At 49.1% G+C, this 15,579-nt stretch overlaps 1 protein-coding gene across 1 annotated transcript in view; it reads right to left on the minus strand.

Moving 5' to 3' along the window:
• Nucleotides 1–15,579, minus strand: part of ZFHX3 (zinc finger homeobox 3) — a 236,315-nt gene that overhangs the window by 153,524 nt on the left and 67,212 nt on the right. Inside the window, 2 exon segments of the mRNA XM_030297608.1 lie at nucleotides 1,986–4,215; nucleotides 4,217–4,745. Of these exon segments, the coding sequence (XP_030153468.1) occupies nucleotides 1,986–4,215; nucleotides 4,217–4,699 (2,713 nt within the window). The 5' untranslated portion in view covers nucleotides 4,700–4,745.

Consider the following 15,579-nt stretch of genomic DNA (forward strand, 5'->3'; position numbering starts at 1 on the left):
CCCACACCCACTCAGGCTTCCAGGATAAAGGATCTGGGACTCTAGCTCCATCTCAGCTGTTCTTGTGCACTAAGGGCACAGAAGGTTTCCAGAGACTTACCTTGGCTGATAAGCAGTAACCCTGAAAATTCAAGGACCTTTGCTTGGCTGACCTGGAAAAAGCCCTTAGAAGGAAAAGCTCTATTCTCTTTAAGAAATAAAGTATGGATCTGCTATACATGTCCAGAATACAGGGATTTATTCTACCATTTCTTTTCCATCTGCCATATGCCCATAATGCATGATGCCCCGCAGATTCACAGACACTTGCGTAAAAGCAAAATATTTTTCTACCACTTAATTCAAGTCTTAGTCAGAATTACTGGTTTTCAAGGTAATTAAAAAGATCTCACTTTGACCCAGTATGAACCTATCCATTTTCTGTGTCTTCATTCTACCTACATTACATTTGATTTACTCCAAGATCTGCCTCCCCAAGATTTTAAATCTCCAGATGAGAAAACCTCAATTCCCATAGGCTTTAAAAAAAAAAAAAAAAAAAAAAAAAAGGCTTACAGTATGATGCCATCCCTTGGTGTGCAAACCCTATGGTTCACTCTGGGGACAAATAAAATAATTGATTTCTGTGCATCCATTATTAACCAGTTGGTAAAACATCTTCAAATCGTTTGGTAATAAAGGATCCACGGGTCAATATTCCAAAACAGAAAATAAGATTAAAGTAGTAAGAATTCGCAGGAAAAACAAATTAAATGCTATGAAATATAACTCATCAGCAGCAATTAGTACTAAAACACCATACGAAGACGTGCCAACTGGGGAGGCTTGGCCCCTGGCATTAACTTACACCATGTCAGATTAAAAGTTATCTGCTCACACTTTGTTGCTGAGAACGACTTATTCCTGTGTCAGTAAAGGAATACTGCTTAATCCAGGCCACCACCTTGGTCCCAAGAGGTTAGCCGGGTCAGGGGACAGAGAGCAGGCAGTGCCTGTCTGAGGCACAGGTGGTGGGAGCAGCAACAGCCCCCATCATACTGGTCCTTGTAAAAGTGATTTGTACATTCTCTCGCTAGAGAGGCTCTACCCTAAAAGTGATTGTGATTCTTTTGATGCAAAGACCGATGACTTTTGGCATCCAAATCCTATCCTCTTGATCCGATTCTAGGTCAATTAAGCCAGTTGGTAAGACTTGCTGTCCGGACACGGCCAACTCACCTTCTCCAACATGGGTTGTTTTTTCACGGCCGACAAAGGCTCCATTAACCATCATCTAATGGATATTAGAATTCAACTTTCTTTGATGTACAATTCTAGAATGTATTCATTTTTCGTCTAGCACACCACTCTTTATGGTGCCCCGGGGCAATTTAATTCCCAACTATACTTATCAGCGACAACTCACGCAAAACAAAAAAGAAAAGAACGCGTCTCTTTCATGGAGATCCTCGTGAACACACCCGAGAACTTTGAGCACTTATCTGGATGGCTCCCTGCTCGGCACAGAACCCAGCGTTCAGTTATCTGAATAAGGTACACTGTGATTTAGAGTCGCTCTTATGGAGAGGACTGTCCCTGTTTACAACTTGAACGGCAGTTTCCTGTAGATTAGAGTAAATATCTAATGGAACCCAGAAGTTTCAGATAATTGGGGCGATTTTTCAAATTGAGAAAGAGATGAAGAAAGAGAAGATGGGAAGAGAAAGGGAAGTTGACCGGAAGCCAAAAACTGGAGGAAACCCTTCAACTTTAATCCCAGCCTGTGCAGCCGGAGTATTACCACGTGTGGGTGCTGAATACATACGACACCCCACAGGCACACAAGGGGTCCTTGAGAAAAACACCTGACAGTCAGACACTCGAGTGTATACAACACCACTCTGGAGAAAATCAGCTCAGCCGAATCCACAGGACCTCAGTCTATTCTCGGTTCTCCCCAGTTAAACTCAAGTCACCAGAACAAACAAACACGGAGTCAGCCTCACCTAGAGCAGGCGTCATGGCGGCCATGGGCCCGGCGGGATCCAGCTGGAATCCACTCATCATGAACTGGGCGTCCGAGGCAGTGTTGTCCATCTTCAGGTTGGGCAGGTTCATGTTCTGGGCCAGGTAGTACTGGTAAAGCTCGGCCTCGGCAGGCGAGGGCAGGCTGCCGAGGCCCAGGTGGCGGTTGTGTTGAATCTGGGACATGTTCTGCTGCAGCAGCATCATGTTATGCATGTGCTTCTCGCTGGTCATGTGGATGCGCAGGTTCCTGGCCACGTTGGTCTCGTAATCACACACCTCGCACCGCCAGGTGGGTTTGGTTTTTGGTTTGGTGGGCGAGGGGGCCCCACAGGAGCTGCCAATGTTGGCCGCTGCGGCCGCGGCCGCCGCCGCCGCTGCCGCCGCCCCGGCCGAGTGGCTGAACACCTGCTCCCCCCCTCCGTTCTGCAGGTTCTGCATGTTGTTGAGATGCTTGTCGGACTGCATATGAATACTGAGGTTGCCTTTGGTAGTTGTGGAGTAGTTACACACCTCACAGCGGAAAGGCTTGTAACCACACGTGTAGCTCTCACCTCGTGCCAACCGAGGGTGGGGCTGCCCGCTTTTGCAGTAGACACAGGAGCCCCCCGGTTCCGGGTGCTTCTCCTTCATGTGAGCCTCCAGTGTCTGCTGGTACTTGTAGTGCCAGTTGCACTTGGGGCACTTAAGTGTCTTACATGAGTTACGAGAATGCATCATGGTCATGTGGCCGCCCAGCGAGCGGGAGGAGCCCAGGACCGTGTCGCATTTGGGGCACTCCACGCCGCTCCCCGAGGGGCATTCCCCAACCCCAAGCTCGCAGAGGGAGCCAGCGTGCTGGTGATGGGGGACAAAGCCCCCATCGTCGCCCTCTGTGCTTTCATTTGGTTCTGGTGCTGTGGCATTGTCTTTATTGGCACTTTCGTCAGCAAAGTCCAGCCTCCTGCCGCCCTCTGCCACATTGGCCCTGACGCCCTCACTGTTAAAGCTTAAACGATTCCTCCTGTTCGCACCATCAAAGACAACAAAGGAAGAAGCAGAATTAGAACTAGTAGAAGCTGTGCCCCTCGACAGGGTCTGGAGCACATTAGGCATTAAGGGGGAGTTAGAAATGCTTTGGTTTGAGAGAGCAAGGTCCTTTTTGCTGCTGCTACCTGCCACGGCCCCAGCCTCCTCGTGGGGCCTGTCCTCCAGTTCGTCGTCCAACTCGCTTGGAAAGAGTCCTTTGCAACCCTCGTCTTCCTCCTCCTCTTCTTCCTCCTCTTCTTCTTCCTCCTCCTCCTCTGCCTCTTCTTCCTCCTCTTCCTCCTCTGCCTCCTCCTCGGCTGGCTCTGCTTTCTCGGAGAAACAATCCGGATCGCCTACTTCTTGCTTCTCTCCTTCTGCTGCCCCAGAGTCCTTGCCCTCTGAGGATTTGGTAGGACTGGAGGCCAGAGGCCCCAGGGGGACTGAGGTAATGGGGGTCTTCAGGACCGAGCTGGTGAGCCCGCCAAGGTTCAAGAGGGTGCTGGGGGTCAAGATACCAGCCTGGGGCTGCTCGGGGCCGGCAGCAGAGCCGGCTGGGAGAGCCTCCTCCCCTTCCATCCGAATGCCACTAAATTTCCCATAAAAACTGTGTCCGGGGCCTATGAGGTTAGCCGTAGAAACTAAAGGGTGTTGAAAGTTTTTGTTTTTTGGTTCCAAAAAACTCACAAGGGGTTCCTTGTCTTTGCCAATCCCTTGGATGATAGCGGAGATGTTCTTATTGCTAAGAATTTTCCGCTCGTCTTCACTCAGGGTCATTCGATGGTCGTGCACCGCGTGGGTCACAAACGAACGGACGTACCCGAAGGAGAGTTTGCACAGGAAGCACATCAGGATGGGCTTCCTCTTGCCGTAGAGCACAAAGCCATCGAATTTGGACAGGTCCACGTTGTTGGGAACATCTTTGGATACGCAGGAGCTTTTGGCGGAGCCGTCGCTGTTCAGGTAATCCTTGTTGCTTTTGTGTCGCACGTCAAACACGCGGAAGCTGTGCAGGACGGGGCTGAGCCCCGTCAGGGCTGAGGTATTCGGGAAAGCCTGGTCTGGGCCCTCAAACCATTTCCCGAAGGATGAGGCTATGTGGAAAGTGTTGATGATCTGTGGGTAGACTGGTGCAGCACAAGAAGGGTCCCCTTGTTTGCCCCCCGCCCCGGGGAGAGAGTTCAGGAAGAGCGAGGGGGGGGGGCCCACTGCCGCTGCCACAGGCGCCCCCGCTTTGGGTCAGCTGGCTCAGGCTCTCGACAATGTAGGCCGAGCCGTCGGGCTGGTAGACTATCTCCCCAGCCAGGTTCTCCACATCACTCTCCTCGTCCCCCTCCTCACTGGTGTCGCTCCCGCTCTCCTCCCTCAGGGGCAGCGGGGGGCGCGCGCTGGGACAGTGGTGCTCCATGTAGGTCTGCAGGCTGGCGAAGGAGGCCGAGCACCCGTTGCAGCTGACCTCCTTGCCGGCGGGCTCGGCGGTGGGGCCGGCCGAGGCGGAGCTCTCCGCGAGGCGCTCATTGAAGGGGGCCCTCAGGCTGTCCAGGGGCCCGTGGTTCTCGCTTGTGGACTGCTCCATGCTACTGGGTTTGTCGGGGAGGTGGGTGCTGTTGAGTTCAGTCCATTGCTGGTGCTGAGGGATACCGCACCCATTGTCCTTCCCCGAGACGACGGGCGAGTCACAGCCTTCCATGGTAAGGCCTGCGTAGAGCTTTCATTGCACCCAGTACGGATCGGACCTGAAGAGCGGAGGCAAGGGGGGGAGAGGAGGGAGAGAGGGGGAAGAGAGAGAGAAAGGAAAGAGGTTAGGAGGGCCGAGGCTAGGTCCCGCACAGAGCACTCTAACAGGCTTCTGTCCACACCCACAACAGAGACCGCCAGGGCAGCAGGGACCCCGGCCATCTCCCCCACGTCGTCCAATGAACGCGCAGAGGGCGGGTGAGAGCCCGAGGCATGACGGCCAGGGTCCGTGGCATGAGTGGGGAGCATGGGGACGGGGGGGGGGGGGGCCGACAGGAGACTCCCTCCTTGTCTTCGGACTGTAGGCTCCTCTCCCCCTGGAGACCGGTTCGAATTTCTGTTCTTTGCGAGCACAGTGTGAGAGTCGGGGCTGGGCCTCGAGCCACAGCAGAGGAAGAGGGCCACATTATCTCGCCAGGCCCCACCAAGGACGCAGAATGGCGGCCCTACCGAATAGAGATGGCCAGCTCAAAGTCACTGCCGGCTGCCCACGCTGTCTGTGGGGCAAGGGGACACCAACAGGGAAGGATGGACGAGAGGAGAAAGGTTTTGCACCCCCAGAGAAAGGCTAGTAAACCTGCAAGAGGATACGCTAGCTGATTTAGAGGTGAAGCTGCTGCTGTTGCTCTTACTGGCCAAACGTCTAGTTTGAGAAGTTCAAAGGAAAGTGATGGAGGGCTGCAGGGCTCAGAGAGCAAGCCTGCAGGGCCCAGACACGCTCTGCAGGCCCTCGACAGGGCCTATGCCTGCTTTCATCCTCTGTGGGTCTGGGAAGCATCATCCCATTGTACAAACAGTAACACTGAGGAGCTGAATCTACAAACAGGCCCAATGCCGCCCCGACACTGTGAAGCAGATGGCAGATCTCCAAAATCCCATCTCCAACCCCGCCCCCCTGAACCCACTGAGCACGCCTGCTTGTGAGTGAGCTGGCTTCAGACTAAAAACGTGATGGTGCAAAATCTGAGCTTGACGTATCTGGGAAGACTCTCAACTGGCCGGCTCCCCCTCCGGCAGCGTTGATCTTGCCCTGTCTGGATGGAGCCCGGTCACCACTGGTGTGGTGGTTTCTGCTGTCAGGGATCCTAGCGGCAAGCCGAGACGGCAGCTGGGCTCCACCGGCCCCCATTCCACACCTGCCTCGTAGTTATTAGTAGCTGCTCAAGCAGCTGTCCTTCAGCCCCGGGGCTTTTCCGCTTCCGACTGGAGTGCCACAGAGCTGAATTTGCCCTCTGAGACTTCGCATCCCTGGGGAGGGAGGCATCAGATCCCCCGCCATCACTCTGCTCCTGTGGCCACATCATCACAGGGGCATTTCTTCCATCCCGGCACGGATCCTACAGTCGACTCAGCCTCTTGGACGGCCCCGATTGTTCAGCTGCAAATCCCAGGCCACACTCCCCCCTACACCTCCTTCCTGGAGAACATTTGGCTGCTTCTCCACCCAACATCTCATTCATACACATCGGAGGAAGGTTTTGGCCGGGTTTGGTCTCTCTCCTTCCCCACCCCACCCCTATGTTCCCATTCTTTTTCATTTCTTGATTCTTGACTGCACAGTAAGCCAACAGCTCCCCCTCGGGAAAAGACAGGGAAGGCAGGTTTACCCGAAGTCTCTGGAGAAATAGCTTTGGAAAAACGTGTCCTGTTTTGTTCAACACACACACACACACACACACACACACACACACACACGGCACCTCTCAAGCTTATAACCTCAAATTCCATTACAACAAAGTTCCGTGTGCCTTAGAAAAGGCACATTGATTTTAAACAGAGATAACTACATGAAACCAAACCACACAGCAAATGCGATGGGACTTCAGAAGGCTTAGCTGGGATACAGGTGAGAATCCAGGGTGGCTCTTCTTAAGGATGCGCCTGATTGGCTGGACGACATCTGATTGACAGCTCAGGCCAAAAAGGTTGGCAGGCTGAAGGGGCGGGAGGGTTAACAGCCCGATTGTAAAATCAATGTCATAAATGCTTGGTAAGTTACAGGAACATGCTGGAAGGGGAGGCCACGATTGATAAAGGAGAACAGCTTTGATGCTTCACTAGGGACTTGAGTATCGACAGCAAAGCCAATCTCCTCTCCAGCCTGGGCTAGGCCAGAGAAACCTGCAAGCGTTTACCAATTAATTGGTGGGCTTTTCTTGTTCAGCTCTCTCTTACCTCCTCCTCCACAAGCCATCCAGCTAGGCAGTCGGGACCTACAAAAACTTGCCTAACTTTTCTGTTCCCAAGCAAAAGGTGTCCAGCAAGGATGACACTGTGGCCACCTATAAAAGACAGATGACCCCGTGGTGGTGCCACCTGCCCCATCAGAGAGGACACGTGGAATACCACTCATTCACAGAGAGTGACGACAGCCCGTTAAGACACCAGTGGGATAGAAGGGTCCACTTCAGGATCGAGGCTCTGGGCTTCCTTTCAATGCATGCTGGCCACAACAGGCAGAACCATTTCTACCTTGCTAAGTGAGGTGTGCTTCTGGGACAAGTAGCGTCATTCTTCACCAGGGCGCCTGTGAAATGCAGTCTCTCAGGCCCCGCTCCAGATCAGGATCTGCATTTTAACATGATCCCCTGGGGACAGGCATTAAAACTTGAGACACTCTCTGCTTCACAACATCTTCACCAGATTGCCATCTTTTCCATGCTTGATGCCTGGACTGCTAGGTAGCCAGGCAGGGTCGGTCTTAGATTCCCCCACCAGTTCTGGGGAGGTGCAGGGATGGGGTGGGAGGTGCAGAGAAGGGACCTGAGGGTAGAGATGAAGCAATCCCTTAAACCTGCCCAATCCTTCAGCTCAAGGACCTCAGGCTCTCCAGAACTCTCCCACCCAGCCGGCTGTCCCTCTCGCTCTGTTTATCAGCCAGTCAATAAGAAAAAGGTAGTTCTTACTTAAGGAGGCAGAAGTCAACTCGGCAGGTCGATCAGCACTCTGTCTGTAAACACGGTTTCCCGTAAAATCAATGATCTTCAGTTACAGAGGGCAGCCTGGGAACCCAGCAGGTCCCCACGCGCTCACACGCAGGCCCACCAGCAGCCTCCGTTGAGACCCTCACACCCCACCCCCAGCTCTGCACCCCATCCCCTCACCCTTCACTCGTGCCAGGGCCAGCTCACGCACCCAACTTACAACCCTTCCTGCAGCCTGCTTGTCTTCTGCTGCTTGTGACCCCAAATTCCCTTTCCAACACAGACACACTCTACTCCTGACCTCCCAGTATGGTACTCAACATGGTCTGTGCATGGTTTTAAGACATCGGTTAGATTTCAAAAGAGCACATCTTTCCAGTAAGACATTCAATGGCAGATATAGGAGTGATCTGGTTCTCTCACACTCATTCTCTCTTAGTGTTTAAATCTGCCATGTGAGAAGTAGTCTTGTACAGAAAGTTCCAACATCATCATCAAAAGCCCCCACCCCTGCTCCTGTCACAAGTTACAGTCCCCCTGGAACCTACCTGGGAAGCTCCCCTGTATCAGCCTTTATTTACCAAAGATTGTTTAAAATGGTAAGTCTCCCTATTACCCCGGGCCCCACCGCTAACAAGATCATTCATCTCCCTCTTTCAACCAAGAAGATGTGCTAGGACAATTTTCTGACACTGCTTTAAGGAGACAGGACTGGTACAATGCAACAGTTACTGGGAAGCTGGGCGGGGGGGCAGGATATAGTTGTTAGGGAGGGGAGGGGTTCCTGGTGTTGCTCCAGCTCCCAGAGAATTAAACATGAACAGTCACACTGTGTAATTTTAAATTGTTAATTAGCACAGGGTTAATTAGGCGGTCCTTTCACAAGAGGCTGTTTGGCAGAAAACCAAGAAAAGAAACAAAGGGGAAGAAGAGAAAAACAGAGAATCCAGACTGCGAGAAACTGTTGCCTCCGCGAGTAATCCGTGCTGCATGCCAGAGAGAAGTGAAGTAGCAGGAAAACCATCCTCCATGAGCAGCCTGCTTACTCTGCTGGACCGCCAGCCAGGGAGCACCATCCTCCAGGAGCAGCCTGCTCTGCTCTGCTAGAGGACCAGCCAGGGAGCACCATCCTCCACGAGCAGCCTGCTCTACTGGAGGGCCAGCCAGGGAGCACCATCCTCCACGAGCAGCCTGCTCTACTGGAGGGCCAGCCAGGGAGCACCATCCTCCACGAGCAGCCTGCTCTATTGGAGGGCTAGTCAGGGAGCACCATCCTCCAGGAGCAGCCTGCTCTGCTCTGCTAGAGGACCAGCCAGGGAGCACCATCCTCCAGGAGCAGCCTGCTCTGCTCTGCTAGAGGACCAGCCAGGGAGAACCATCCTCCAGGAGCAGCCTGCTCTGCTCTATTGGAGGGCCAGCCAGGGAGCACCATCCTCCACGAGCAGCCTGCTCTATTGGAGGGCTAGTCAGGGAGCACCATCCTCCAGGAACAGCCTGCTTGCTCTCCTGGAGGGCCAACCAGGGAGCACCATCCTCCACAAGCAGCCTGCTCTGCTCTGCTAGAGGACCAGCCAGGGAGCACCATCTGCCAGGAGCAGCCTGCTTGCTCTCCTGGAAGGCCAGTAACGGAGCACCATTTTCCTGAAGGCAATCTGGCAATAGGTATCAAAAGCCTCAAAAAACACACATGCCCTTTGACTCAGCAATTCCCCAATTCTAGGAAACAACCCAAGATACACGGCGGAGATACAGTATTATTCATCACAACATTTTCAACAGGAAAAAAAAAAAAGAAGATGGAAATGATCGGGTGAAAGAAGGGGCTCTCTAAATAAATGATACTGCATAGAGTTCCATAAGACAATATAAAGTATCACTGTTTAAAGAAACTACTTATAGGAGTGGGAAAATGATCACAGAGGATATTGAGTGAATGAAGTATCTATAGGTCTGCACATGGAAAATACAGGAGATTTGTATCAGAACTTTTTAAATGGTAATCGCTAGGGGATGAGGTTATGGGTGACTTCCTTTCCTCCTCTGTGCCTTTCTTTCCCAAAGCTTTTAAAAATTAAAACCATCCTAAGGGAAGCCATCGCTTCTAGAATTAGGCATCCTGGGAAGGCCTACAGATACCACGCCACCCTCATAACCACTGTGTGAGACAGATGTTCTTTATATCCCTGTCTATTTAGGATGGGAAAACTGAGTTGTGCACGTTCTACAGCCCAAATGATAAATCCATCATCTGGCTGTGAAGTCTGTCTCCTTAGCCACTCTCCTACAGTTTTCTTTAATGTCTATTTTCCAAAAAGAACTCCAGAAATATCCGACATTCAAATTCAATCTTTATATGTAACCGAGGACTGTTCTAAGATCATGGGAATCCAAGATTGTTATGTGAAAAAACATGCCCCTTCGAGGCCCCTGGGTGGCTCAGTCAGTTAAGCATCTGGCTCATAATTTCAGCTCAGGTCATGATCTCACGGTTCTGTTAGCACAGTCTGCTTTGGGATTCTCTCCCTTTCTCTCTCTTCTCCCTCTCCCTCTCTCTGTCTCTGTCTCTCTCTCTACCCCTCTCCTGCTTGCACTCTCTCAAATAAACATTTAAAAAACAACTATGCCCATTCACACACATGCCCCCTTTTTTTTTGGAGTGGGTGGAAAGCTACTTGGATATCTCTACACAGGAGAAGGGGTAATGAGAATTGGGGAAGGTATTACAAGGAACTGACCGGCAGCTCATTATCCTGACTTTTTTTTTTTTTTTTTTAAAGACAAAAAGGCAGGAACACCTGGGTGGCTCAATCGGTTGAACGTCTGACTTTGGCTCAGGTCATGATCTCACGGTTCGTGAGTTCAAGCCCCACATCAGGCTCACTGCTGCCAACACAGAGCTCACTTCAGATCCTCTGCCTCCCCCCTTTCTCTCTGCCCCTTCCCTGCTTGCACTCTCTCTCAAAAATAAATAAATGTTTAAAAAAGAAGAGGAAAAAAGGCAGATTCCAGAGACTATAAAACAAAAAAATGTATTCATTCATTCATTCACTCACTCATTCATTATTTACTGTGTACCCAGTATGTGTCAGATGCCAGGGAATTAATGATCAACAGGCCTCAGTGTACATTCTCGTGGGGGAGAGACCACAAAGAAATAGAACTTTAAGTGGTAGAAAACACTTAGAAATAATATAAAGCAAGAAAAGGGGAAAAAGTAATGTGTGTGTATATCATTTTGGATAATGATACTAGATTTTAAAAAGATACGCTGGAGATTGCATATTGCAAGTTCCCCATCGTTTTAGAACAGATTCAACAGTTACTGGATAGCATCTAGGAGGAAAAAAATTTTTTTTCAAAAAGGAGGTCCTGAGATATTAACAATTAGCTGTAGGTTCAGTAAGAACATTCACATAAAATAAACTGAAAAGTAGCTTCACTTAAGTTCACAGATCTGAGAAATGCATTAGAGAGTACTTTTTGATTTTTTTTAAGTTTATTTATTTATTTTTGAGAGAGAGAGAAAGAGAACAGGGGAGGGATAAGACAGAGATAGAGACAGAATCCCAAACAGACTCGATGCTATTAGCATGGGGCCCGATGCAGGGCTCCAACCCATGAACTGTGAAATCAATCAGCTTGAGCTGAAACCAAGCCCCCCAGGCGCACCAAAGTACTTTTTGATTTTAATAAGGTATAGCAAAGTTTATCATATCTTTGTATCCAGGACAGAAAATGTCTTGCAGGTAACAAAGTCTGGCTGATTCTACAGCTGGCAGATGCTGTGACTTGAAGTATCCACTCAAAGGTCAGTGTGTCTAGTGACGTGCCTCAACATTCTGTCTTGTGCCCGGTTCCCTTCGCTCCCATCAACAGTTTGAGGGATGAGACCAGGCACACCCAACGCTATGTGAAGGACATAGAGCTAAGAGGACTAACTCCTACGCCAGATGGTGATGTCACGACTAAAGATACGATCTCAGCTAGTGGGAGGGACAGGCCCAAACAAACAAGATGAAATTTTGAAAGATGAAGTTTGAAGCCCTGTATTTTAAGTTCACGCAATCAGTAAAACCAATAGACACTGGAAGAGACTTGATTAACAAGAGTTCATGCAAAAAATACCCGGGGGTGTTACTGCACTACAGATTCAGTGCAAGCACAAAGCTGACATGGCGGCCAAAGATGGAAATGTGATCTCTAGCTATAGGACTACACCACACCCGGTGAAACTCAGTAGGGTTCACAGGCCCATCATTTTCTTTCTCTGCATGAAGAATGTTACAATCCACTCAAGAGAATCTCATATGAGGGGTCCTGACAAACCAGAGCATGGTCAGAAGGCAGACCAGGAACCGTCTGAAAGAGAAGAGAGAACTCCCACTGCAAGGCAAGCCAACTCTCCTCAACTATGCCTGTTATGTACAATGGGAATTAGTTACATGTGGTCTACCTAGCTTCAGGGTTTAACTACGAGTAACGCAGGGAACTTAATAGGAATTTGAGTTTGGTTTCATACGAATGAAAGTCTTTCTCAAGATTATCAAAGTTCTCAAATGGAATGTTGACTTTGTGAAATACTGCTCCCCGGTTCTATGAATGGAGAAAGGGATTTTGCCGTGGCCAGAAGGTTCCATCAGGCAGTCTATGAAGGTCCCGTGAAGGGTGAAGATGCCCCACTTGTCAATCGGGTCACTCAGTCAACTTTAACCTCCTTCTCTGTGATCCCGCAGTAGCATTTTGCATATGGAAACACATTGCAATTCTGGGGTTACTGCACTGCTATCATCATCTGTTGACTGGTCTACCTCTGCCATTCGTCTGTTCCATGTCTCATTCATCTCTGTATCTTCCACATCCAAGATGTGATAGGTGGTGAATGAAACTGTAGGAAAAATTAAGGTATTGGGAGAAATAATACTTGAAGTGGGGGGGAGGGGAGATGACTCCTGAACATGCTCTGTTTCTTTTTGTCTCTGTTGAAGAAATGTCTGGTGTAACCTTCCTCTACTCAATGGAACCAGGGCTCCTTGAAGAAGTAGCCAATTCTTGGGCTGGGGCAAGGAAGAGCCCAAGATGGGCCTGAAGCATCTTTCTGAGCCAAAACGTAAGAAGGTGCTCTCAGAATGGAGGCAGTGTGCTGAAAGGAAACAGGAGCAGGCTGCAGGGGCTCCCACTTGCTCAAACTGGGACAATGTGAGCAAGAAAATTACATGAGAGTAAAGGTTTACAACTCAACGTATAAAATAAGAGTGCTTAATTGTGCGCTTTGTAAAAAAAAATGTAGGATTAGGCAAAGTTCTTGCTTAGAACAGAAATCCAACTAATAAATGCAGAGGGAATCATGGAGTTAGAAGATCACCATTTGGTAACTATCATAATTATAATCCATTCAGGAAGGAATCAATGGATACTGAAACTGGTGGATGAAAGTCTGAACTGTAACAAGATATTTCCACAGTCTCCAAGTATCTCCCCATAAGATACTTACTAATTACAGGAGGAAAAACAGTAACTTTACAGTAGAGACACCTGGCAATACCATCTTCACCGCATGATCAAAGTTAACATCACCAGGAATGAGACAAATAGACATCATGTGCCTCCTGAGAGGTTATACCGAGAAGAACAACATCCCTTCCCTGACATTCCTGACAAAAAATGCAGAACCTGAAGCTAATCATGAGGGAACATCAGACAAATCCAAATTGAGGACAGTCTACAAAATGTCCTATGCTCTTCAGATATGCCAGCGTCATGAAACAGAAAGACTGAAGAACTGTTTCAGATTAAAGGAGATTAAAGAGACATGACAAATGAACATCACACCTAATGTGGATTTTTTTTCCTTTAAAGGGCAAAATTGGGACAATTGGCAAAATGTGAATAAGGTCTGGAGGTCAGTAATAGTCATAGATTAACTTTCTAATTTTGATAACTATGTTAATTTTCGAATTTGGTAACTATGGTGTGGTTATATACAAGGACATCTTTTTTTTTCCCCAGGAAAAATACACTGATCTATTTACAGATGATGTTTCAATTTTCAAGTGGCTTAGGAAAAAACCTGTAATAGAGTGTGTGTGTGTGTACCTACACACATCCATACATATAGACAGAATCTGAGATGATGTTAACGTGAGGAGGTCTGACTAATGAGTATACGAGAATCCTTTGTTCTATTATTACAACTCTCCTGTACACCTAGGATTATGTCAAAACAAAGAGAAAAGAGTAACTATCCGGTGTACGAACTCCCCACACTGAAATGCCAAAAATACACATGAACAGCCAACCCACCCTGATCCCCATCTCCTTTTTTTTCCCCTGTGAACTGCACTGCTGGCACAGCTTCAGGAAAGGAGCGGGCTGCAAGGCTGGACAGTGAGGGGTAGACAGACAAAAACAGAAAACTGAGCTTCCCTACGCCTAGATGAGAGGATCTAGACAGAGCTCTCTAACTGGAGAAGTCACATGACCATTCTAACTTGGGCAGAATGTCCAGTAACGCATCGCTGAAAGACATTCACCCAAGACATGCATGATCCTGGATCGGGACAGATTTCCCAAACCTGGTGAATGCAGTTCTAAATATAAGGACAAGGGCAGCCACCATAAAAAAAAGAAGAATCCCAGGAGCTACAGAGGGGGAGCACTGCTAAATCTAGAGTAAAACAGAGAGAGACAAATACACGGCAATGAAAAACCATCCTCACATCTCCCCGCAACACCCAAAGGCTACCCAGATTCTGCGATAAGTAGAAAACTCATTCAAGGGGCAAATAAATAATACGCTCATCTGTGTAGCTTAGAATCCACTGAAGAACCATATCCAATTCCATTCTATGCCTTCTACAATAACACGATTTGTATACTGCTACTGTGTGGAAGTCAGAAGTGTGAAAGCCTAAAAAGGTGAGATTCCATCGCTTGGTAGCAATTTCCCAGTAGCTTTAAGAATGATTCTGTAACTATGGCAAGGTCAGAGCACACACACGTTTGAACGGTCCTTCGTGTTGCAGAAGGTCCACTGCCTGGAAGGCCCAGAGAATCATCCAGGCTCTGGACTTCATGTTTGCTAATGAGTGCATCTGTGCTCTTTCCAGTGTGAACACAAATCAGCCTGGAAGGGAAAACTGCTAGCTCAGTCCATTCTGCAGGGAATCCGTAACTACCGCGATATTCTGGTCACAGTCGAGTCATGGAGGGGAGGAAGAGGGTGTCACACGATCTGAAGGAGAGCCAGGCAAGGAGCCCAGTCTGTGTGCTCTGGGAAAGATGAGCTGGGATTGGAGGAATAGAATTTTTTATTAACCATGTGGATGCACACACATTTCAACAAAGACCAAAGCCATGACTGCAATAATAAAAAGTCAAACTCTCCCAAAGATTCCTTAGGCTCTGCCTTGTTCTGAAAAAGTGTCGCTGGGGCAACTGAACCAGCTGTTCAAGTAACTGTATCAAGTAACTTAGGTAAATACCGAAGCGCTCACACCGCAGCTTCCTACCATATCCTGAAGGCAGACAACCAGCATCTTTGGCCATCACTGGCCTCAGAAGTTCTCTCCTGACCTAGATTCAAACCGTGAAGCACTGCCCCCATCCCAGATGTCAAGCAACACCTCCTTTCACCATACACAGCCGCTTTAACCACCTTACCGCATCAACTGCCCCTGCGATGTGGGCAGAGCTCCCCCACCCCATCTCTACTCAGCCCCTGCTGCCTTCCCAGCTAAACGGGATCCCTTCCCACCCTCACTGTAACCAATTACTTCAGTGTTTTCTTTGCCAGCACCCACAACTTTTCATCTCCTCCCAATTTCCTCAAAATCCCTCTCCAAAGATCCTATTTCTGATCTCTCCGTTCTTGCTGCTGGGCTGCAGAGTAAAAGCTAGGAGACGAGGTAAA

This window comes from Lynx canadensis, chromosome E2 (assembly GCF_007474595.2).
Source record: "Lynx canadensis isolate LIC74 chromosome E2, mLynCan4.pri.v2, whole genome shotgun sequence".
NCBI lineage: Eukaryota > Metazoa > Chordata > Mammalia > Carnivora > Felidae > Lynx > Lynx canadensis.